We start from the raw sequence: 25697 nt of genomic DNA, 5'->3' as shown, positions 1-25697 counted from the left end.
TAATGCCTTTCATATTACAAGTAAAGCTAATGGAATGTATACAAGTTAATACACTTTAGAATTACAGCAAATTGAGCTCTGGCAGTTTCAGTAAGTTGAAATGTGATTACACACCTAATCAGTTGTAGAATGAAGGGACACTCTAGTGATTATATATGGTTCTGTTTCATACTAAACACTTTGCTAAATTATTTTACAAATGTAAGGCATGCATGTCCAGGATATTACATTTTGAGTCCTAGCAGTTTAAGTGACTGTCATTTAGAGATTGAATTGGCAACTACTGATTTCATACAGTGAAGTCCACCCTATGTGCTTTACAGATAAAGTACATTCATGTTCCTATTGCTCATATTGAAGTCCAAATGTTAGTTAGGTATGGGCAATGAGCTGGCAGCCAAGCTGCTCTCCTTAGTGCCTTTCATATTAAAATCCCAATGCTAATGTAATTACCTTGGGTTACACATCCATATGTCCATTGCTTTTTGCAACCATATCTATAGAGCCTTTCAACATGAATACTGTCACTTTGCAAACTACAAATTAAGTACATCTGTGTCCATGTTGAATAAAATGCAATCCGGGCACTTTAACTGATATGCAATAAAGTCACACCGATGGTTAATGGTGGGGATTGAAATGACACTCTTGTAAAATGATATAGTGCCTTTCTTATTAAACACCATCCCGATGTCATTTACAGGTAAGGTACATCTCTTGGGGCAGCACGGTGGCGCAGTGGTAGCGCTGCTGCCTCGCAGTTAGGAGACCCGGGTTCGCTTCCCGAGTCCTCCCTGCGTGGAGTTTGCATGTTCTCCCGTGTCTGTGTGGGTTTCCTCCGGGCGCTCCGGTTTCCTCCCACAATCCAAAGACATGCAGGTTAGGCGGATTGGCGATTCTAAATTGGCCTGTTTGTGTGTGTCCTGCGGTGGGTTGGCACCCTGCCCAGGATTGGTTCCTGCCTTGTGCTCTGGGATTGGCTCTGGCGGACCCCCGTGACCCTGTGTTCGGATTCAGCGGGTTAGAAAATGGATGGATGGTACATCTCTTTCCTTATTAGTGCATTTCTAAATGACTCTCAGTGAGGTTTGCAGTGAACGGGTGGTAAGAATTGAACTTTCATTTAGCGATTTTACGCAGTATACTGTCATTCACAGAGAGAACCAGCCCGCTGTGCTTTAGAGGTAAACTACATCCATTTCCATATTTCCATATTACTATAACTGGTGTTCGGGATGGTAAATAAGGCGTCAAAAATAAAGTTACAAAGAGAAGAAACTACTGTTCAAGGCATATAAGACTACTTGTAATAACTCTAGTGATAACTGTAGGGCATATGAATATGAGTGCATGAGGGCAACAGTTGAAAAGGATATTAGGAAGGCTAAAGGGCAGATGGAGAGAAACATTGCAGAAAAGGCAAAGGTGGCTCAAAGAGGATTCTTTTATTATATTAGCAATTAAAGCACCGTCAAAGAGAAGGTGATGAGTATTAGGAACAGTAAAGCTGTTCTAGAATATACAGACATAGCAGAAATAGCAAAAGCTTTAAACTTGAACACATCATTAACAAAATTCTGAAGCGATCAAGAAGTGCAATAAGATGTTAGGTTATGTAGCACCCAGGTGTGTGGAGTACAAGTCGAGGGAGGTCATGTTATAATAACTCATTAGTGAGGCCTCACCTTGAGTGCTATGAGCAGCTTTGGTCTCCATATTACAAAAAAGACATAATAGCGCTAGAGAAAGTCCAGACGAGAATGACTAGACTGATTCAGGACTTTGAGGTATGAGCTCTGGGGAGAGATTGAAGGAGTTGGACCTTCTTAGTTTGAGTAAACAGAGATTAAGATGGGTAATGATTGAAGTTTTTAAAATCATGAAAGGAACTTGCTTGCTTCACTCGCCAACTCTCCTTTGCCTGCGGTACGCGCCAGCAAACAACAAAACTTTTAATTCTCGAGGATAGGCCAATTCATTCGGAAGAAACATTACTTTTCCCTGATGGCAAAATGAATTAGATAATCTACAAGTCTCCGACTTAAAGTTTAAAGCCAAACAATATCTACATACTTCTGTCATATCACCTATGTCCATATATTCGATCGCTTTTCGCTTTTACCTTTTCGTCAATATCGCATTGAATTTTGATTCCGTGTTTGGAATTACATCATCACAACGCGAGTGAATATCATTTCTTTCTCTCTTCACGAACTGTGTCTGACAATAACATTCACACAAATGAGAAATGACTGAACCGTGTGCGTGGTTGTAAATGTTTTACACTAAGGGGCTCTGCCCCCTGCTCGCTTTGCTCGCCCACCCCCGTGTTTGGTTTACCGGATATACAATTTAAAGAGATTGTTATTTTCATAGGAATTTTTACATATGCATTATTTTCACTTTACGTTAAAAACTTTTGTAAAAACAATACTTGTTCTTTATTTCTGGCCCCATGCATGGTTACATCTCTTTCTTGCCAAATGTATAATGCTGCTGACGTTGTGAAGGGTAGGGTCGGCTGAACACACACTAAGGATATGCCGTCAGATCATCTGCTGCCTGTTCTGCTTATCGCATGTCGTTGTTTTAAGAGCTGGGAGCACATAATGCTTGTCTGCCAAAAGCAATCCAACAAAAGCTAGGTTAGATGTCTGTGGACATGTTTTAAATGATGGCTCACTACCTTGTCTCACGTGACGTTGTAAAAACAATAATTGTTCTTTATTTCCAGCCCCAGGCGTTGTTAAATCTCTTTCTTGCAGGACGTATAACGCTGCTCGCGTTGTGAAAGGGGGGTGGCAGCCGCTGTTGTGCTGCCCTTCGATTATTTTAAAGCCTGTACAGACACTGTCCTTTTTGCCACTTCGTGTCTCTGCTGCTCGCGTTGTGATTGCTTCTCCATGATCATAAATATACACCTAACCAAATTGTGTTTTCTTTGTAATTAAACTTGTCGTTGCTTTAACTGTTGTGGGACCACAGATTCTCAAAGCGTATGGTCAATTATTGTGTAAATCTACGTTCTGTGCATTGAATGATGAGAAGGAGAAAAGACTTTGTTTTCTGCTCTTTGTCTTTTATTTCTGACCCTGCTTTGTCCTGCTATTTTTTCAGTTACACCTGGTCCTGATGATTAATTTCCTTTTGTTTGCGCTAATGCGATCTTTTAGTCATTGATGTTCTATTTGTAACGTATTGTCCTTTATACGTTTTATATGCACTGAGACCCCTGTATCTGTGTGTGCTGCGTTCCTTTACACTACACTACATCCCCACGAGACGCTCCATGGCCATTCTCTTTCATCTCGCGGGTCTTTTATTTGTCTTCCGTGTTCTTAACGTGAAGATCACGTATCGTCTCCTAGTCATTCTCTCCCACAGGATTTTTTTTTATAAAAGAGAGATGTGGGCAGGACTTTTCGAAATCTCTTTGCATAAAGTCTTGGCTCGAGGGGGCTTGAAATTTTCTCTCACGGGATTTTACTTTCACCAAACAACCAATCTTTTAATTCTCATGAATACGCCTCTTCACTGGGAAGAAACACTACTATCCCCTGATGGCAACACGAATTACATGATCTACAAGTCTCCAACTTAAAGTTTAAATCCGAACAATATATTCTATCTCTTTTCACTGTTATGTTATTTCAACGAGTAATCATTTCTGTTTGTTTGTGCTAATGCGATCTAGACTATCATTTTTTTGAGACATTCGAAGTTTCGTATTTCCATTATCTCTCTGCATGTGAATCGCGCCAACGTTTTTGAATTCTTGACAACATTCTACTTTGTCATCTACTCTTTGTCTTTAATTTCTGGCCCCGGGCGTGGTCAAATCTCTTGGCACAAAGACTCGTCTCGTGGGACGTGAAAGTGTCTCTCTGAGAAAGTCACGTCTCATCGCGGGATAAAAAGTCCTCATCTCCCAGGATTTTAAGGTTCTGCCTATTTAAAGTCACTCAAACTAAGAAAGAACCCATTAATCCATTATGTTAATAATAGAGAGATTAGTACAGTAGATTTCAGTTGTTACTTTAAAATAATATCCAAAACTATAATATGGGGACACAGTTGGAAACTTGTTAAGACCAGATTTTACACAAATGTTATAAAGTTTTTCTTCATACTAAGAACCTCAGACACATGGAGTAAATGGCCAAGTAGTGTGGTTGACAGTAGAACTTTAGGGATGTTCAGATCTTGACTTGCTCTTATATAGAATGGATGAACTTGTTGGACTGAATGGCTTGTTCTCACCACAGTTTTTCAAATGCTCTAAAGTGCCCGAAGTAGCCCACTACAGGAGGTCACACAGTCACTGTCCCAAATAGAACTTACACCTCACTCATTTTATGTGGTGACCTTCATAGTAAATGTCATCTCAGTGCGCTTTATGGGTATGGTTATCTATTTTATATTACTACAGCTCACTAAAGTGGCTGGGGTTGAAATTGTGACCTTGTGATTTCATACAGTATAGTGTCGTATATGGTTGACATATTAGGAATGTGGGACAAATTATACTTTTTGTGTGTCTTGGTGTGATGTTCACTGAGAAAAGGCACTATATTAAATAGATTTGCTTTGTCTCTTTCTCTCTAATATTCTCTTCCTGACTATTGCTCATCAGTTGTAGACTCAACCTACTTTCCTCACTACCCTTAACTCCAAACCCCAGGCTCACAGCGCAGCTCAGAAGTGGGATCAAGAGGAAGTGATGACTACTGGGATCCACACAAATGGCCTGCAGATGAAGTGGAAGACCATGCATACAATGCACAGCAGATTTGGGACTTCTCTGGCGACTGGTAGGTTGTCACCATTTCAGAGACCCTTCACCGCCACGGGCCACCAAGCCGTGTATAATCTGTTCCTTTGAAGTACCTGGAGCACTCTTCTCTGGCTTTGGAAGCTGCTGTCTCCTGGAAAAGAGAGCTGCTGTGCTTGAAGTACTTGGTGTACTTGTCGGAATCATCTTGGGGGTAAATTCTGCGGAAGTCACCCAGATGTTTTGCTTCATATTTCAGCATCTGCTCCATCCAGGCAGCCTGTGACAGCTTGAGCTCTTCATTCCTAAAAAAGAAGAAATAGATATGGGAATTTAACATTGGTACAAGAAAAATTAATTTGATTGGCAAAGAGCAGAAGGAAACATGAATTATTGACTACCATCCAGAAGCTGCTTTATTCGTTTTTAGCAGGCACTAAATTATTCAGGTTTTGGCCAAAAATAGCATAAAATTGTCAAATACTCTTCATTAAGGTTTATGGGTGTAGGATGGTCGGGGGGAGTAGGGCATGGGTGGTTTAAGGGGTACCTGCCCTCCTCAATGAATGTACTATGTTACTAAAATAAATCTCCAAAAATTGTACTTTGCTGCTGATTTTTTTTCAGGCTACAGCTAATGTATATATCTTAACAATCAATGAGTCCAATAATAACATCAAGCCTGCCATAAGGAACTCTTTCTTGAATGTCGCCTGTCCCTCAAACAGAGAAACACTCTGTACAACTTCAATTATGGATTAGTTTACTGTTTCAAATTTAGCTCGAAAGAGTTCACTTCAAATTACATACTTTATATACTCAGCAAAAAAAGAAACGTCCCTTTTTCAGGACTGTGTATTTCAACAATAATGTTTTAAAAATCCAAATAACTTTCCAGATCTTCATTGTAAAGGGTTAAAACAATGTTTTCCATGCATGTTCAATTAACCCTAATCAATTAATTAACATGCACCTGTGGAATGGTCGTTAAGACCTTAACAGATTACAGAAAGTAGGCATTTAAGGTCACAGTTGTAAAAACGCAGGACACTAAAGAGACTCGTCTACCGACTGTGAAAAACACCCAAAGAAAGATACCCAGGGTCCCTGCTCATCTGCGTGAACGTGCATTAGGCATGAGGACTGCTGATGTGGCTAGGGCAATAAATTGCCATGTCCGCACTGTGAGACGCCTAAGACAGCGCTACAGGGAGACAGGAAGGACAGCTGATCATCCTCGCAGTGGAAGACCACATGTAACAACACCTGCACAGGATCGGTACATCCGAAGATCACACCTGCGTGACAGGTACAGGATGGCCACAACAACTGCCCGAGTCACACCAGGAACACACAATCCCTCCATCAGTGCTCAGACTGTCCGCAATAGGCTGAGAGAGGCTGGACGGAGGGCTTGTAGGCCTGTTGTAAGGCAGGTCCTTACCAGACATCACCAGCAACAACGCCGCCTATGGGCACAAACCCACCTTCGCTGGACCAGACAGGAGTGGCAAAAAGTGCTCTTCACTGATGAGTCACGGTTTTGTCTCACCAGGGGTGATGGACGGATTCGTGTTTATCGTCGAAGGAATTGAGCACGTCTGGGACCTGTTGGATCGCAGGGTGAGGGCTAGGGCCATTCCCCCCAGAAATGTCTAGGAACTTGCAGGTGCCTTGGTGGAAGAGTGGGGTAACATCTCACAGCAAGAACTGACAAATCTGGTCCAGTCCATGAGGAGGAGATGCACTGCAGTACTTCAAGCAGCTGGTGGAAACACCAGATACTGACTGGTACTTTTGATTTTGAGCCTCCCTTCATTCAGGGACACATTGTGAAACATTTTTAGTTTACGTCTTATGGTGTTGACTCTTTTAGTGTTCATACAAATATTTACACATTAAGTTTACTGAAAGTAAAAACAGTTGAAAGTCAGAGGACGTTTCTTTTTTTGCTAAGTATATATGGTATTTTCCTCTTTTACATGTCCAATAGCTCCTCCTGTCAGCAAACAGATCCTCAGTAGTCAGTATAAGCAATTAAAATGGCCACAAAGTCTCATGCATGTGTCCACAGCTTAAGCCAAAATGTGCGACAGTCAGAGCAAACCTCAACCTTGCCATACACACAAATATCTAATATACAAAAAATGCCTTTTTGACGAATTAAATAAAAAATGAAAAAGACTCCAGCTATCACAACAGTTAATTCAATGCCAGAACAAACCTGAATGATACCATCCATTATCCAACCCGCTATATCCTAACTACAGGGTCACGGGGGTCTGCCTGAGCCAATCCCAGCCAACACAGGGCGCAAGGCAAGAAACAAACCCCGGGCAGGGCACCTGCCCACCGCAGAACTTGAATGATACCCCATGCCTAAATATCAAACTCCACCTATGGTTTTTAATAGCACCTTTCAACATTATGTAGTTAAAAACCAAACAAAAAACGGTGACTGACTTCACAGACACCAGATTCCAAGCCAAATGATATAAGACTGGCATTGATTAATATATTCTTGTTACTTGTTGGTCATGGGAAAAATTGTAATTTGTTTCCTGGAACAAAAAAAAAATTCAAAAGATTTGTTCAATGGAAAATTCAAATGTTTGTTATAATTTGCCAATGATAAACAGCTGAGTTGACAGTGGCTTGCCGACTGCAAGTCCAACTCTGCAGACTGGAGCTGGGGATTTGCTCAGCCATCATCAACAGTAATTTGATGTGGAAAAGATGAAAGTATACAAGTTGAAATACCTTCACTTAAAGTAAAATTAAAAGGCATCAGTAACTAAGGTTGCACATAATGTTAATTTGTTTAACACCAGGGCTTGAAGGGGGTCAGCACTTTCCCCATTTCTCGCATCTGCTTAGTGGCAGTGTATAGTGCATACTGGCATGCAGTCTTACATCAATCCCAGACACACACATACACTTTATTTGCTCCCTCCTCTCCAATCAGCTGGGGAGGCAGCATAAAGAAGAGGGACACCTCACGCCTGGACAAACTGGGGAGGAAGGCAGGCTCTGTTGTAGGCACTGAGCTGGACAGTTTGACATCTGTGGCAGAGCGACGGGTGCTGAGCAGACTCCTGTCAATCATGGAGAATCCACTGCATCCACTGAACAGGATCATCTCCAGACAGAGGAGCAGCTTCAGCGACAGACAGACTGCTGTCACCATCCTGCTGCACTGGCAGACTGAGGACATCGTTCCTCTCCCACACTATGCGACTCTTCAATTCCACCCAGGGGGTAAACGTTAACATAATACAAAGTTATTGTCTGTGAATTTCCCCTTGGGATTAATAAAGTATCTATCTATCTATCTATCTATCTATCTATCTATCTATCTATCTATCTATCTATCTATCTATCTATCTATCTATCTATCTATCTATCTATCTATCTATCTATCTAACAAATGTAAGTAAATAGCGGTGCTAGAAACTCCAAAGGGGATGAAAACATTAAAGCAATCTAGACAAGAAAAGGTCATTTAGCCCAACAAAGCTTATCAGTCATATCTACTAAATTCTTCCAAAATAACATCAAGTCTAGTTTTGAAAGTCCCTTACCTTAGCTCACTTCATGTGTCTATGGTTCTCTGTGTAGAGAAACGTTTGTGTGAAGTTTACCCTTAACAGGTTTCCAATGAATTCAGTTTAAAATAACAGTCTTGATCCACTGGACCAAGTCCCTTCATAATTTTAAACAACTCAATCAGGTCTCCTCTTAATCTCCATTTGCTTAAAACTGTAAAGGCTCAGCTTGTGGATCTTTCCTCGTAACTCATCCCCTGTAGTCCCTTAATCAGCCTAGTGACTCTTCTCTGGACCTTTTCTTGTGCTGCTATGTCCTTTGTGTAGCTTGGAGGCCAAAACTGCACCCAGTACTCCAGATGAGGCCTCACCAGTGCATTATAAAGCTTGAGCATAAACTCCTTCAATTTTCAGACCCCCTATTGTGTATTCAAACCTAACATTTTTATTAATCATTTCCATTTAATTACATTAAATTTGTTCTGTCACACATCTGCCAAATCCTGTATGCTGTGCAAGTCCCTCTTTGATGATTCAACGGATTCTTAATTATCTGCCAATCCACTTATAGTTTGGCATCATCTGCAAATCACTCATTAACAGAATGTACTGGCACTTGTGTGGCACCACTTCCAACACTGTCTAACAATGACAATTTCAGAAATTTGTCAATGGTTCTTAAAAGAGAGTTTTTGAAAGTTACCAATAATTACACCATAAGCTTGCCGGTGTAAATGTGTAGAATGGGCTGTTTCCCAGTTCAGGGTTTTTCCTGCTCAACACCCAGTGCCACATAACCTTGAATTGGATTACGTGACCTACACAGTGGATGGATTAATGGGTTCTTTCGTAGTTTGAGTGACTTTAAATAAGCAGAACCTTAATACTTTAGTAGAATGCCAAGTAGAAAAGATGGTATCTGAATAAAAGATTGGTTGGTTTTCAATTTTAAAGATTGGGTAAAAATGGGTACTGGGGCATTAGCTCTCTTTGCTGGTGTGCCACTTTGTCCTTAGCCTTTTTAAATCCTTTTCCATTGTGTGTTTAACCTTCTTTTATTCCTCCCTCCTCTTTTATGCCTATTTATGTACTCCAATACACAAGGTTCATTCAGCTGAATCCCAAAACTGCCCCTCGGCCCTTAATCCCCAAGCTCCATTTCAGGTCCCTTCGTGCCCCTTTAGCTCTGTGATGCTCTACCGTGCTTCACGGGACCGGTTCTGTTGCAGCAGCCTCTCCTTCGCTTTACGCTTATCCTCTTCAATGATTTTCTTGCGGTCACAAGCCCCAAGGTTGATCAGGACCAGGGTGTCATACAAGAGATTGTCCTTCACTTCTCTGTCCAGTTTGGAATCAGTTGTAAAGCTGGGCGAATGGTTCACCTGCACATGACAAGCAGTACAGTGGTAGTCTTCACATTCACTACTCATGATTATGTCTGTAGATCAACTCTCCCCACCAAAATAATGAATCAAAGCCTCTTAGTGCCAGCGACTTACCTCCTAGTTCCTCCAATGAGGTCTGCAAATAGTTCACCACACTGCTGTTCTTGAATGGGATTGAGGTCCAAAAACATATTGAGACATCAAAAATTAACTGGGGATAGACTGATGACTCAACTGAATCAAGGGAACCATGGGACTTGACAAAGGCACAAGGAATGGTCTCATAGAGACAACAGGTCTCAGGTGGACACCAGGACAACTCGTAGCCCATCTCCACTTTACTCTTAGCTCCTTGTGTTTTCAGATATTATGGCTACCATACTTCCACCAGACAAGGTCCTAAGGTCAATATCAGCCAAGTTGGCATATGTTGTGGAACTGAGAGTACCATGAGAAGATGGTGTTCAGAAAGCTTATGAGAGGAGAAAGACCAGGTACTTTGATCTGACAAATTAAGTTGCACAAAATGATTAGAAGACCAAGATTTTCTATGTAGAAGTGGGATGCAGAGGATTTGTTGGTACATCTACAACCAGTCTTTTGATGAAGATGGGAGAGAGGGGTCACTCCCTGCAACAGGTAATCTAGTCTGTGTCAAATGCAGCAGAAAAAGGAAGCGATTGGATTTGGATTAAAAGGAAAGACAACAAATGAGCTGCAAGATGAAGACAGGAGGGTATGGAACAGACAGGGGGTGCACCTGGGATGCCAGGTAACAATGTTGAATCTTCTGGAGATGTCATGGGCTTATCAAAGAAATGTCAAAGGGGGTGCCCATCTGATGGCTTCAATGACATATACCTACCCTCACCGTAAACCACTCTAAGTTTACTGTCAAGAGTGATGACTTACCATAGGGACTGAAACATTAAGCCCTATTAGTTCTTCAAGTTAAATCTTTGAGTCCTAGCTCAGTCACTGATCCCCAGTATCCTTCCAACTGTATTCTTAGTTAACATAAATTGATTTATGCTGCAGATGCAGCAGTTTGCTACACCATGGTTACTAAATCCAAGAATAAAGTGCAGGGCTACATATAACAGTACTCACCTCTAACAGCCAAGGCTTTAGCCGCCGATCCAATAGAATGTCAAAGCCCAGGATCTCAAAGCATGCACTGCCTGTTACATGATTGGGAAAACAAGTGTTGTAATTGTGCTTAAGGATAGGGTGGGCTGAGATCAGCGTCTTGATGATTACATCCTCAATGTCCCCCCACATCTTTCCTATGTCATAGCCTTTCTCCTCCATGTGCCTGTTAAACGTTGACAGCTTCCTACAGGGACGACATGATAAGTGGCGAATTTTTCATGTTCAACAATGACAATGATTTAGTGACTGCACCCAGGTAGAGAGTTACCAGGCTAATACAAAAATATCAATCCCAACCACAAAGAAAAATACAATTAATCAGTAGCATGTGCATCTGGGCTAAAAGTAAAGACTTGTGTCCAGAGCCTGTCTGTGTTGGGTGTTTGGGGAGCTGTAGTACCCCCTGGAGGGCACAAAAGATAGATAGATAGATAGATAGATAGATAGATAGATAGATAGATAGATAGATAGATAGATAGATAGATAGATAGATAGATCAGTGACGTAGCTGGGGGGGGCAAAGGGGGGACATCACACGTGAGCATGTGTGATGGGAGTGTGTGTGTGCATGGGTGACAGATGGCATAACTGAGGAATTCTGCACCGATGAGAATCACACCACGATGAGCTATGAGGTGATGTTTGAGGGTAACTGCGGAATGGATGAGGCTTTCCCAATTGGCCCATTTAGGGGTGAAATGAGTATTGAAGTAAGACACAATCTGGTGGGACAGTTGGAATTATTCAAAGTGTTTGTCACTAGCTTGTTGAGTCCCACAGGGTCATCTTGACTAGTCATATCTGCTGAGCAAATTAGAGAGCGGAAAGAAGACATGTATACTTAAACACTCCTCCAATTAATTGAGAATGGTGAAGTTGACGGTTAGTGTGAACCTGGCAAAGGAGAGGAAATGACTAAGATAAAGTCAGAGAGTCCATCTGGAATTAGTTTTCCGACTGAAAGGCAAAAGAAGAGAACTAATCACAAGAGCTCGGGTGGAATAGAAGCCGAACAGGACCGCTTTTCAAAGGTGATTTTATGCCTGCAATTTTATGTGTTTTGTCTGGAAATCGTACACTTCTTTCACTAGTGCTCTTTTTACATTTGATTGTGCCACTTTTGACTTTAATTGCTCGTTGTGTGAAGAACATGACTTTGCAATTATTTGGCACAGAAGAAAATAAGGAACTTGTTTTGTACTACTCTGCAATGGTCTGTGTCCCTCCTTCCCTCTGATCTCCAAGGTGCTCATGGTGTCTAGATAGATAGATAGATAGATAGATAGATAGATAGATAGATAGATAGATATGAAAGGCACTATATAATAGATAGATAGATTGATGTGAAAGGCACTATATAATAGATAGATAGATAGATAGATAGATAGATAGATAGATAGATAGATAGATAGATCAGTGACGTAGCCCGGGGGCAAAGGGGGGACATCTGTCCCCGGGCGCAGCATCCAGGGGGTGCCAAATTGATGTTACGAAATTTTAAAATGAAATGTTTTCCATTCTTAAATGCACTAAAAAGTAAATAAAAAACATTCGCATACTCAGTCCATCACTCCATCAGTATGAGGGTATCTTTTCCCTATGTTTCTTGTCTCTTTCTGATTTTGCTTTATTGTACAGTATGGGGAAGATGTATTTCCAAATCTGAGAGTTGGTCTTTAGATTTTACTGACTGTTGGAACCTCCATCGCCAGTTGCAAAAGATCTTTCAGTAAATGAAAACTTATCTTGTCCTACCTGAGATCATCCATGACACAGGAAAGATTGTCAGCCTTGGCTTTGCTGAGTGTGGAGCGGGAGGTTACCGACAGCAGACATTTTGGTGAACTAATCGATAAATTTGCAGCAGCAAAGGCTAAGAAAATTTCTCTTTGAAGTTAATAATTACATTTAAAGCATTATACATCAAACTATTTTTTTTTACTTTATACTAACTTCATTTTCAGGTTATTATATTATTATATCCAATGTAATGTTATATTTGAATAATATTTTAGAATAATGATATTTTCGAACTACCATTGTTGCCTTAATTATTTTACTTCATTCTATCTTTATAAATTTAGCGAAACCTTGAAAATATACACATAAAAGTGCTTTAAAACATTAAAATATTGAAAAATTTAAAACTATTTAAAATAAAAAATATGATTTTTTTTTCTTAAAATACTATTATTTTAAATACATTTTAAAAAATTTTCTTTCCCTTCCCCATTGCATTTTGGCAAACAGGAGGGGGTGCGAAATCTTCAGTTGTCCCCAGGCACTGAAAACCCAAGCTACGCCTCTGAGATAGATAGCTTTAAAAAGTAGGGGGCTTTGCCCCCTGCTCGCTTCGCTCGATCCCCTCATCTTTTTGGCCTCTCTCCGTGGCAAGGGATCAGCTCTTGACCTGGTCAAGATGCCAATCAATTGTTGTATGTCCACTCCGGCATCCACCACCTGACAAGGGGCCTTCTTTCCCTCTAGATGGGATGACAGACAATCCCTAATGACACTTACAGAATATATATATATATATATATATATAAAACTAGGAGGCTTCGCCCCATGCTTGCTCCGCTCACCAACCCCCCAGGCCTACGCTATGTGCCAGCCACTTTGCGACTCTGCCGCTCGCGTATTTGGATTTCACTTTCAACAGACAACAAATCTTTTAATTCTCGCGGATATGCCTCTTCATTGGGAAGAAACACTACTTTTCCCTGATGGCAACACGAGTCTCCGACTTAAAGTTTAAATCTGAACAATATATTCAATCTCTTTTCACTGTTCCGTTATTTCACAGAGTAACAATTTCCATTTGTTTGCGCCAGTGCGATCTTTACTGTCATTTTTTTGAGACTTTTGAATTTTAGTACTTTCATTATCTCTAACCTGCTCTGCATATGTATCACGGTAATGTTTTTGAATTCGTTACAGCGTTCTACTTTGTCATCTACTCTTTGTCTTTTATTTCCAGCTCTGGGTTTGGTTACATCTCTTGTCACAAAGTCTCGTCTTGTGGGACTTCACAGTATCTCTCTGAAAAAGTCATGTCTCATCCCAGGCTAAAAAGTCTCATCTCGTCCCATGATTTTTTTTATTATAATAGAAATATTTTAACTATTGTCAGGGTATGGGGCGTACAATACCTTTCTTCTAGGTAATATCTGGTTTGCAGTTGCATGTATATTTGGCAGTATAAATATAAATTGTACAAGAAGTTCATTTTTTTTTTCATAGCCCTAAACTTACCTCTTGCTACCCGTATCATCATCACGGACAAAGTTATCACTGTGCTTATTGATGGCATAGTTGGTCAGATGCATACAAATATCATCCTGTTATGCAAGAAGTGATAAGAAAAAAGTAAAATGAAATAATTAGAAGTGAAGCAACAATACCATGATTGCCAAAAGTGTATCCAAGAACCAGGAGTCCCAGAACTTACTACGTTGGCATTGTTTGGGTCTGAATACTTTGTGGTACAGAAACGAGCAAGGCCCTCATTGTAAACAAAGATCCTAAAGGGGTCACAAGAAGTCACCAGAACGTAGATTCGTAAATCAAACTTGAAGCCATCCACTGTGAAGGGCTGCAGAGAGGAGAAATAAAAAAAAACAGGAGTTTGTTTGCCAGCAAGAATATCACCTGGACACAGCGTTCAAAACAGAATTGAGGGACATCTTCCAAAAAATAGTTGTTTTGTCTCAAGTTAAGCATTTCCAGACACACTTGCTGTCACTAAATGAATGTTGTAAAAACAGACAGCCAAATACAGTATTTGTGCCAGGCGTCATAAGGAAAGCTGGCTGTGTATACCAGCAACTGCTAAAGATATTAGGGTGAAGTCAAGCTTCCAAAAAGCATATCCAGCTGTACAAGACACATGCCATCAGAAATCTGCAGCCTGGTTCTTTTGATGCCTCTGGTATGATACATAGAATTGTGCAGTTGGGTCACTGTGAAACTATGGTGAAAATAACAACAACAAACACATTTATTTATATAGCACATTTTCATACAAATAATAGCAACAATTGTTTCATTCATAATGACACACAAAACTTCACATGTGTGATGGTGGCACAGTGGTTAGAGCTACTGCTTGACAATTCCAGCCCTGTTGGTGTAAAATCAGCATCCATTCACCATCCACATAGAGTTGTACATCATGCCAAAGTTTGCATGTGCTTTCCTCCCACATCCCTACATGTCATTTAGGTTGACACAAGTGAGGAACTCTCTCATGGTGTTCCCCTCCCACGCTTCTCTCCTGAGACATCAATATTATTGGAAATCAAACATGGTGCCTCTAGATCAGAAAGATGTTTATTTGACCACCTGATTAAGAAGTACCCCTGGCCAGGCCATGAAAGAGGCTTCTGAACTCAAAAGCAATAACATCCTATTACAGCTGAAAATTCTTTCAGCCTGACCACTCTGGTTAATTGGTGACTCTAGAATAACCCTTTGAGTGTGGGCCCTGTCATGGACTCACAGCCTAACCAAGGTGTTTCCTGCTTTATATCCTCCATCCCCCAGGGAGCTTCATTGACATTATGCTAACTTCACATGGGATCATGCTGATGGTAGACACTGACAGTCTTATGTGGGAACCCTGGGGGATCTTCTGGTTTCCATCATAGGGTGGTTAGCTTTGGTCCACTTTAAGCTGGCTATTTTGGAATTTGGCTATACTATTTCACTGCTCCCCTACCGCCACTCACCAGTTGTATGCAGTTTTTAATACAGGAGTGACATTGTGTTCAGTGGGAAATGTGGCAATTGGTGCCACGGCCCACCTGCCAAGATGTTTGCCTGCCTTATGGTAAAGTCATCCCTGATGGAGGATCACAGGAATCATGGGAAAGAGGGGTCCTTTCATCAGATTGGCTGGCCCACCACTGTTTCAGCTGTTGGAATGGCCAAACTGGGGAGGCAGCTTGATGGATGAGGTCTCCAGGACTCTAAAAATATCCAAATCTTATTATGTGATATCATCTACTGTTAAATTCTGCTCCATACTTCTAAAATTTTTATTTTTATGCTGTATTGAGGATTTGTTCTGTTCTGTGTATTGTATTGTATTGAGCCCCTTCTTTTGACACCCACTGCACGCCCAACCTAGCTGGAAAGGGGTCTCTCTTTGAACTGCCTTTCCCAAAGTTTCTTCCATTTTTCCCTACAAGGTTTTTTTTTTGGGAGTTTTTCCTTGTCTTCTCAGGGAGTCAAGGCTGGGGGGCTGTCAAGAGGCAGGGCCTGTTAAAGCCCATTGCAGCACTTCCTGTGTGATTTTGGGCTATACAACAAATAAACTGTATTGTATTGTATTGTTTTGTATTGTATATGCCTGTGTCCTTAAGAGGTTTTGTTGAGAGGCTGAAAATCTGTTCAAAAATGGGCTTATTTGGGGCTTAAAGAGAAGAAGACAACCAAAGATGGCGATGTCTCAAAAACAGCCTCTCTATTAAACAGTCTGTGGGGGGATATCATTGGACTGGCCACAAGTGAAAAAAAATGCAACATAAGTGACAAGTAAAAACAGATCTGAGAAATAAAAACAGAACTTAGCAATATGAGGGCTTAGAAAGCCAAGAATTGTTAACACCAAACACCAAGAACTCAAAGAAAATTACCTCCATTGATCTACTTTCAGTTTTTATTAGATGAAATTAAAGGTATTAGGGAGAAAGAAAAAAACATTCCATCGAAAGTGCACACTCATTTACACACATACGGGACCATTTTACAGGTGTCAAATCTATACTAATAAAAGGCAAAGCCCTCACTCACTCACTCACTCACTGACTGACTCACTCACTGACTGACTCACTCACTCACTGACTCATCACTAATTCTCCAACTTCCCGTGTAGGTAGAAGGCTGAAATTTGGCAGGCGTATTCCTTACAGCTTACTTACAAAAGTTAAGCAGGTTTCATTTCGAAATTCTACACGTAATGGTCGATAACGTCCGCCATGTTGAACTTTCTTATTTATGGCCCCATCTTCACGAAATTTAGTAGGCGGCTTCCCTGCGCTAAACGAAACCAATGTACATACTTATTTCAGTAGTATGATGCCACTGTTGGCCGCCATATTGAACTTTTCAACAGTCTTTGTTACTTATGGGCCCATCTTCAAGAAATTTGGTACTCAGGTTCCCAATGCTAACTAAATCCTACTTACATACATATGTACGTCCATAGCCTGCAGCTCGGTCACCGTGTGAGGCGGCGTTGGGTCCCCCATCCTCACGCCTCCCACGTTGTTGGCTACCTGCCTATATAAGGCCGTCTGTCGCTCCGGTCTCTACATTGCCTTCCTTGCTTCGCCACGGGATTCACGTCTCCCTGCTGATAACTGCAGCCTTTTTATTTAATCCACAGCTTCTCCGCTGTTTTATTGTTCGTTTATTATGATTATAGTTATTGTTTAGGTATTTTAGGTTTACTTTACATTGTTCAGGTACCCATTTCCTTTATCATTCCAACCGTACCCCCATTAACATGTCTATCGAGGTGATAACCATTGGTCAAAGAACTGTCACTTACCGACTGGTTTCCATGCCCGGAGATGGCACCTGCCTTTTCCATTCTCTTAGTTACATATTGCACGGCCATATCAGGCTCACTCTTGATATCCGGAGGAACGTTGTGTCTTATGTATTGAATGACTGGCACAGGTTCAAGGTGTGGACTGATGACGGTACAGGAGATAATTAGACTACACAGGAGCACTAGAAGAGCGAAATGCTTAAGACCTTCACCTATGGATCTGCATGTGAGTTGATGGCCACCGCTGAATTGTTCGGTTGTCGCTTTCAAGTGTACTGAAATGGCCAAATATTTTACATGTTTCAACAACCGCCAATGCCTCTTAAACAAATTAGACTCACAGGTGACGATTTCAGTAGTGGACACTTTGATGTTTATGAATGTTTAAACTCTCAAAAGCTGGATGTGAAGTTATCGATGAAACCGGTTGTGTGCTTACAATGCTTGACAGATGTCGAATGTCACTTCAATACAACAAATCCTGCAAATACTGTCGTAATTGAAACAAACCATGAAACTCAAACCGATTATGACAGCAGCAATCCAAGCTGTGAGATTTGAAACAAGATTACTGTTCACATGGCCAACTGTACGTTGCATGCTCACGAGTAAGCTCAGCGCACAGCTTGGTCATATTACAACCGGAGGGCCAAACTCACAATGTGGTATACAAAGAGATCTTAACAAATAATTATTGGTATATTTTCCCTCAGTTTAAAAAGATTTAATTTTCTTCTTAATAAATATTTTAAGGCAGTACTTTGCCGCTGCGAAGCGCAGGTATTTTGCTAGTAACCCAATAAATGTTCAGTATGTGGGAGGAAAACAACAGACACCAGAGAAAAATCAACACAAACATTGAGCTTGTGCATAGATGGTGCACTGAAAATGTTAACGCTGAGGTTTATGTCAATTATTAAATTTCAGCTCTTCTTAGAAGGCTAGCACAGCTAATCTATGTCTCTCTATTATCATAAAAAATCCTGGGATGAGACGTGACTTTTTCAGAGAGACACTTTCACGTCCCGCAAGACGAGACTTTGTGCCAAGAGATTTAACCAAGCCTGGGGAGGGAAATAAAAGACAAAGAGTAGATGACAAAGTAGAACGTCGTAAAGAATTCAAAAAACGTTGGCGCAATACACATGTAGAGCAGGATAGAGCAGTGGTTCTCAACCTGTGGGGCGGGCCCCCCTTGGGGGGTGTGAAGTAATAAAAAGGGGGCGCGAAGATGTGAAAAAAAGAAAACAAGAATCAAAAATATGAAAAAAACATCTGTTGAAACCAAAATAAATTAACTTAATCTACATTCTTTCTTGAACTAGAGCAATAAATATAGAGTTAGGTAAATGTCGATAAAAGTTAAACAGGTATAATAAAATATGCATCTACATTTTAAAAAAATGTTAGGGGGGACGCGATTAAAACTGTTATGAAAACTCGGGTCGTAAATACTTAAAGGTTGAGAAACGTTGGGTTAGAGATAATGAAAGTACTAAAATTCAAAAGTCTCAAAAAAATGATAGTAAAGATCGCATTGGCACAAATAAACAGAAATTATTACTCGGTGGAATAACGGAACAGTGAAAAGAGATCGAATATATTGTTTGGATTTAAACTTTATGTCGTAGGCTTGTAGATTGTCTAATTTGTGTTGCCATCAGAGAAAAGTAATGTTTCTTCCCAATGAAGAGGCCTATCTGTGAGAATTTAAAGATTTGCTGTTTGGTGAAAGTGCAATTCACAAACTCGGGTGGCAGAGACGTGAAGTGGCTGGCGTGTAGCGCAGGCCACAGGGTTGACGAGTGAAGCCCCCCTAGTTATATATAAATAAAGTGTTTTTAGGGATCATCTGTCATCCTGACCAGGAGGTGGATACCAGAGTGGACATACAACAATTGATTGGCATCTTGACCAGGTCAAGAGCTGATCCCTTGCCAGGGAGAGAGGCCAGAAAGATGAAGGGATCTGGGGAGATGACTTTCCTCGATATACTAGAGGGCAGCATTTTTATGTTGCTGCCCCCGTTTTTCAGCCCACAGGCCTGCTGGGAGATGTAGTCCTGTGGTGCAGCCCTGTTGCGTGCCATACGTTCTACCAGAGGAGAGCTGAAGGGAGGAACCATCCTTGCATTATAGAAACTTCCACCTGATCTGGAAGTTCTCCTGTCGGTCTTTGGGCAGATACCAGAAGTTCTCCTAGCATCTGGTTTAAAGGGATCCTCGTGTCAGAGTCGGGAGCCGGAGGACAACACTTGTGAGAGGAAGAGGAGTTGCGAGAAGAGAGGAGAAGAGAAGAGAAAAGGAAGGATTCACTGTCCTTTTATGTTCTTTATATGATATTTGGCAGAATAAAATCTATTATAATTGAATCTGTACCTGTGTGCATGTCAGTTATCTCTGGGGTTTGGGTCTCTGTAGCGCCCCCTGTCGTCCACAGTATATACACATTAAATCAGTGCTTACTGTAAGTATTGCATATACTATAAACATACACACAAACCTATGTATGTAAATGAATATGTGTATATTATATACAGTAGGCATTATTTATAATTTTAGTCCTTTGCATTGTGCATTAATGTTAATTTTAATAATACACCATTTTTACACCAAATTAATTTAGTTCTGCTGAAATGTCTCAAAATGTTTTCAGGTTCACCTTGGAAATGTACAGCTGACAGATCATGTCTTCGCCGGCCTTGATGTCCTTAGCTGACTTGGTGACAAAGATGCCCCTGCCCTGGCACCCAGTGTCCGGCTTACAGATGTACGTCTTGTGCTTCTTTGCTCGGCTGTAGGCTTGGAAATCACTGTAACTAAAGAAAATCGGTAAGCAGCTTAAATGTGTGCAGTAAACTGTCCATGTTTAGAACAGGAAAAAGTACAGAGAACCTCCACGTCTCACACACACAGAAATATGAGATTTTAAAAAAACAAGAATCACATTCTTAGGAAACAGAAGGTAAAACACGGCATAAAGTAGCAGCCTCAGTCCCAACACCTGGAATCTGAAGAAAAGCACAAGTGAACCCTGAACAAACACATGGACAGTGCCGGCGTTGGAGATCAGATTGGGTTAATAAAGTCAGTGGGGCACATTTTCAGGTTTTTAACTTAACACAAATAAAAGAGAGGCAACATCTGTTCAGATGTTTCATTTCTTTGTAACTCCGGCATTCAATAAACTAAGATATTGCTCTTAATTAGCAAGTTAGTTAAGGCGCTACATACTAAGCATGTACTGATTATAAAGAAGTGAAATGACTGGCTGAATGATTTAGGCTTTTTGAAGGCATACGGATAATAAAGATGCAGCAGAGTTGCTCCATTCTCTGGCATGTTCTATAATGAACTAACATTACAGCATTAACTAAAGGTGGGCTACTAGATAACCCCTGCGCTAAGCAGACCCCAGATGTTTGGGCAGGTGAGGGTGAAGTGAGGACGGTAGGTGGCTTTGGTTGGTATTACTAACTCGGCTGGCAGGCACCATGTTCTGGGGAAAATGTTGTATTCCTTGGGGAACAATTTCAGCATCCTATTCATGTTTCTAGCCAAGAGGTCCTTTCTGCAGATTTCACTCATTCCTGGAAAGTGGTTGATTTTCTAGGAAATAAAAAGGATACAGGTTACGAGCAAACATTTACCATTAGCCTCGACTCCATGAGTCATGGAGCATTTTTGCCTTTGCCTAGCCTGAGAACTGTTCTTTATCATAATTCAACTTCCCAAAAGGTCCTTTAACCTCTCTTAATTTCATAAAGCAACATTGTTAGCATGCAATACAAAGAAATATTAAAACAAAAAAAAGACAAAAAGAATCCAATCTACTTGGACTGGTGACTCCTGCCAGGAAAGATTGTGGGCACCAGAATATGTAAAAAAAAATGTATCATTAAAGAAAAGTTTAACTTCCAAATATCCTTGCGACAGGGCCTCTGGTTGAATACCTGGTAGCGTTTCAGTTCCATGACACGGTCCAGCGAGACAGAGCAGTCTGTCCAGTACACTGTCCATTCTTCATTGTCCCCGGCTTCCCGCAGGCCATATTTTCTGACAGCTCGCCTGACTGGATAGCAGAGCAGATGGAAAGAACATTTGAAGGCATGCTTTCAAGCGGAGCAGAACACATTTGGTGTCTTCTGCGGTTTTGAACTTCAGCCAAAAAAAGCAATGGCTTATCCAGCCGGCCACTGTGTACCAAAGCCGTTTGAAAGCTGGAAGCCGCACTGCATCTCCCATCGCAGTGCTAAAAAACATCTAAAACCAAGCTAATTTCACTCATCTGTAATTTAATTCATTTAAGGTAACATAAGACTACAGAGCCAGATTCCCAGACTGACTTGGCAGCAGTACAGTAAGAGTGTGCCAATCAACAAGAGTGGTAGGTGGCACCTCTTAATTTGCCTCCCACAATATGCCCTGGACGTGCTTGAAATGCAGTACTGGCCAATCACATTGCACCCCCCCCACCCCCACCCCTGGCCTTACCACTGTGGCATCAGCTTATTAAGGCACATCACTTTTGAATTAAGCTCACAAACATTAGAAGAACACATAATGCCCTAGAGCAATCATTATTAAATAATAATCAATTTGAAAAAATGAGATATTCTACAAATGGTCAAATATTAATTAGAATTTTAAGGGGTGACAGGCACAAATATTGTCTCATGTAATTTAAAATGTTTAAACCAAAAATGATAAAAAAAACCTTCTAATACACATATACAGTATACTGTACAAGATAACACCCATAAAAAGTATCCAGTCTCTTTAAAATTCACTAATTTTACTGATTAACTAATTCTCAGTAACATTTTGGTGTAGAATTTATTTGCAAGCAAAAAATGCCTACCATACAACTATATATATATATATATATATATATATATATATATATATATATCCACATCTTACCTTAACTCCTTTAAAATACATTTTGTCAGGTCCCTGAGGTTAAAGTATTGTCTTTTGTCATTCTTTTGTCTTCCCTTTTCTTATCCCTTACCTTAATTCCTTTAAAACAGGGCGCCCTGGTGTTAAAAATAAAATATTTACCAGGTCCCTGAGGTTAAAATGTAATGTATACTGTATATAGTATATGTAGTGTATATATATATATATATATATATATATATATATATATATATATGTACAGGGTCAGTCAAAATTATATTAACTACACTAATAGATTATTTTTATCTTGACCACACCCTTCTAGAAGATGTATTCGGACCAGTGGCATCACCCAATACATTAGATGGCAGCTTCCTTGGGACAGAATTCCCACATGGACACCCGCACGGCATGCTGGGACCTGTAGTTTCATGGGGCAGCTCTGCTGGTTTCCATAGTAGCAAAAGGAAGCCTACCCATTATTAGTGAAACATTCCTAACAATTTGCTCAGTGAGTGTATATACAAGTGCACTGCATATTCACAAACATATAAACATCCACACACTAACAGGTAAGTGACATAGTTAAAGAAACACTTTTACAAATTGCCTTAGTAGGGAGATGGGCCACCAAGAACTGCCTGAATAGCTTCCGTACGCCTTAGGATTGAGCGAACAAGGGCCTGGAACTGAACTCACATAATGTGAGGTCATTCTTCTTTTAGAAATATCAATTTTTGGAGTTTTTATGATGGTGATGCATAATACTGTATCAAGCACTGCTCCAGAACCTCACAGTTGTGAGACTGAGCTGGAATTTGGTTGACCATGGTAAGAACAGCTTGGGGTCAGAACCTTTCTAGATATTTTATAAGCCATTACCCTTACCAATCTTTATTTATATAATGTCCTTCAATGAAAACACCATCCCAAGGAGTGTAATAATGCAAGAACTGGCTAATCTGAAAATATAAATGGCTTGAAAGTCTACCTGAATGCACTACATTTAGAATCCTTAAAAATAACCCAATGAGATGTAGTTTAAAGATAGCAAAAATAAAAATCAAGTTTCAATTGGCTTCAGGTGCAGTTTAAAGTAAGGGTTCTCCAGGAGGTCCCATTGTGTTGGCGCCCCTACTCTTACTCTACTCTACACACACACACACACACACACACACACACACACACACACATATTATTATGCCAGTGGAGCACTGCCATTTTATCACTCTTTAATTTAATATTGTTTTTTATCAGTATGCTGCTGCTGGAGTGTGTGAATTTCCCATTGGGATTAATAAAGTATATATCTATCTATGTATCTATGTATCTATCTATCTATCTATCTATCTATCTATCTATCTATCTATCTATCTATCTATCTATCTATCTATCTATCTATCTATCTATCTATCTATCTATCTATTATATAGTGCCTTTCACATCTATCTATCTATCTATCTATCTATCTATCTATCTATCTATCTATCTATCTATCTATCTATCTATTATATTGGGGGAGGAAGAGTTCCAGATAGAAAATCTCCCCCTTTGCATCCACTATGGTCTCTCAAGCAGGGTGCCTGTCCATCCACCTTGGCACCTACAATACATGCATTATATGTACATATACAGATATATACATTATATACAGGATGTCTCAAAAAATGTGCACAGATTTTTAGAAAAGTAAACATAACAATAATCATAAAGTCAGAAAAGCATTTAGATTTTTTGTAGACAGACATAAAATATGTTAGCATATGTACATAAACTTGTCTGCCATAGGAACCATTGACAGTGGATGACCATTCTGGCTATTCTTTGCATTATGTGTTTGTGACTAAAGAAGTGCAGCAATCAGAGTGGGTGTTGAATGCATTAGACTTTGACCAACATGGAATTTCAATAAAAGATGTACTTAGCTGCTACAATAGAAGTGAAATGAGGCCATAATAGCCAGCATAAAGATATATATCTAATTTCTGCAGACTAATTATCATTTAAATGTAACTCTAAACTTGAGTTAAGCAACCAACCTGAATAAGCTATATATGCTAAAAATGGATGGACTGATGGGTCTGAATGTGAATGTATGCATAAATTAATTTTAAGATGGATGGGTTATAAAATGAGTGGACGGGTATGAAACCAAATGGGCGAGTACAGAACCGAGTTCTCTTTGTACTGGCAGAGCTCAGGGGCCTCATGTATAACGCCGTGCGTAGAACTCGCACTATAACATGGCATAAGCACAAAAGCCGAAATGTGCTTACATGGCATAAGCACAAAAGCCGAAATGTGCTTACGCACAGAAAAATCCAGATGCAGGAATCTGTGCGCACTCCAACTTCCACATTCTTCCGTTACATAAATCCTGATCAGTGTGAAAACTAACGCTCGTGCACGCGCATTATGTAACGCCCCAACTCCTCCCAGAATTATGCCTCTTTGAATATGCAAATAAATATAAATCGCCCTTAGGCTCAGCCTTATGTGAAAAGACGATTGTGTGCGACCTTCAATGAAATAATTTATTGCAGCAGTACTCAGGGGCGGCTCTAGGCTTGTGGTGGCACTGGGCAGAGGAAGAATCGGTGGCTCCTTCGCCCGCCAATGTCAGTAAGGTAGTTTATGCATGGTGGATGGCCTCATCCGTTGCAGACACTGCATAGCCGCCTCGTGCTCATGACACAAGCATTTAACTTCTGCCGAAATTTGTCGCTGCGTTTTTAGCTGTGTTGTTATTTTCTCTTTCTGTTTTATATTCAGTATATATTGGCGTAGCCGTCACTGCAGTCCTTGCTTTTCTTTCCCCAAATACCCAATCAGAATTGGGGAGCGCCGATTCTTCAAAACGTTTAAGGAACATTGAAATATCTTCGTAGTACATGTTCAATTATTCTATCCTTCACGACACTCCCAGTGAAGAATATAGATTATTTAAATGAAGTTAAAGTTTTATCTTTATAATGTAATCAACATATTTTGCTGCATTTCATCTTAAAAATGATATCGTCATCATATGTAAATACACGCTTTATAAAGTGGTGCAGGTTGTGCAATATTATAACTGTAGTGCAAGTTTACAGTGAGGTGATTGTACTTATAAGTACAAACCGTTCTACAAGGAGCAATTGATTGAGTGCGTTTATAGTTCTTGGGATGAAACTGTTTCTGAACCGCGGGGTCCGTACAAGAAAGGCTTTGAAACGTTTTGCCGTGGCTGAGACAGCGTGTGCTTAATGCCGTATACCGATAATTCTCTTTCCGATCAGCTGCTGCTGTGATTCACACTCAGATACAGTGGTATGAATACTCCGAGTGGTGCAGTGAGAGTAATACGGAAAAAGATGATCCGCTGTGGTATCTCCTAACGGGAGC

At 40.4% G+C, this 25697-nt stretch overlaps 1 protein-coding gene across 2 annotated transcripts in view; it reads right to left on the bottom strand.

Moving 5' to 3' along the window:
* ttll6 (tubulin tyrosine ligase-like family, member 6) overlaps positions 1-25697 on the bottom strand; it is a 93180-nt gene that overhangs the window by 31186 nt on the left and 36297 nt on the right. For both annotated transcript variants that reach the window (XM_039740303.1, XM_039740304.1), the window contains 8 exons: positions 21365-21483; positions 20890-21020; positions 20074-20230; positions 14305-14448; positions 14109-14194; positions 10812-11037; positions 9517-9698; positions 4888-5076 (listed from right to left, as the gene is read on the bottom strand). In XM_039740303.1, the coding sequence (XP_039596237.1) occupies positions 4888-5076; positions 9517-9698; positions 10812-11037; positions 14109-14194; positions 14305-14448; positions 20074-20230; positions 20890-21020; positions 21365-21483 (1234 nt within the window). The remainder of the gene's footprint in view (positions 1-4887; positions 5077-9516; positions 9699-10811; positions 11038-14108; positions 14195-14304; positions 14449-20073; positions 20231-20889; positions 21021-21364; positions 21484-25697) is intronic.

The sequence above is a fragment of the Polypterus senegalus genome, chromosome 17 (assembly GCF_016835505.1).
Source record: "Polypterus senegalus isolate Bchr_013 chromosome 17, ASM1683550v1, whole genome shotgun sequence".
In the NCBI taxonomy this organism is placed as follows: Eukaryota; Metazoa; Chordata; class Cladistia; order Polypteriformes; family Polypteridae; genus Polypterus; species Polypterus senegalus.
This window is presented reverse-complemented; position numbering and strand designations above follow the sequence as displayed.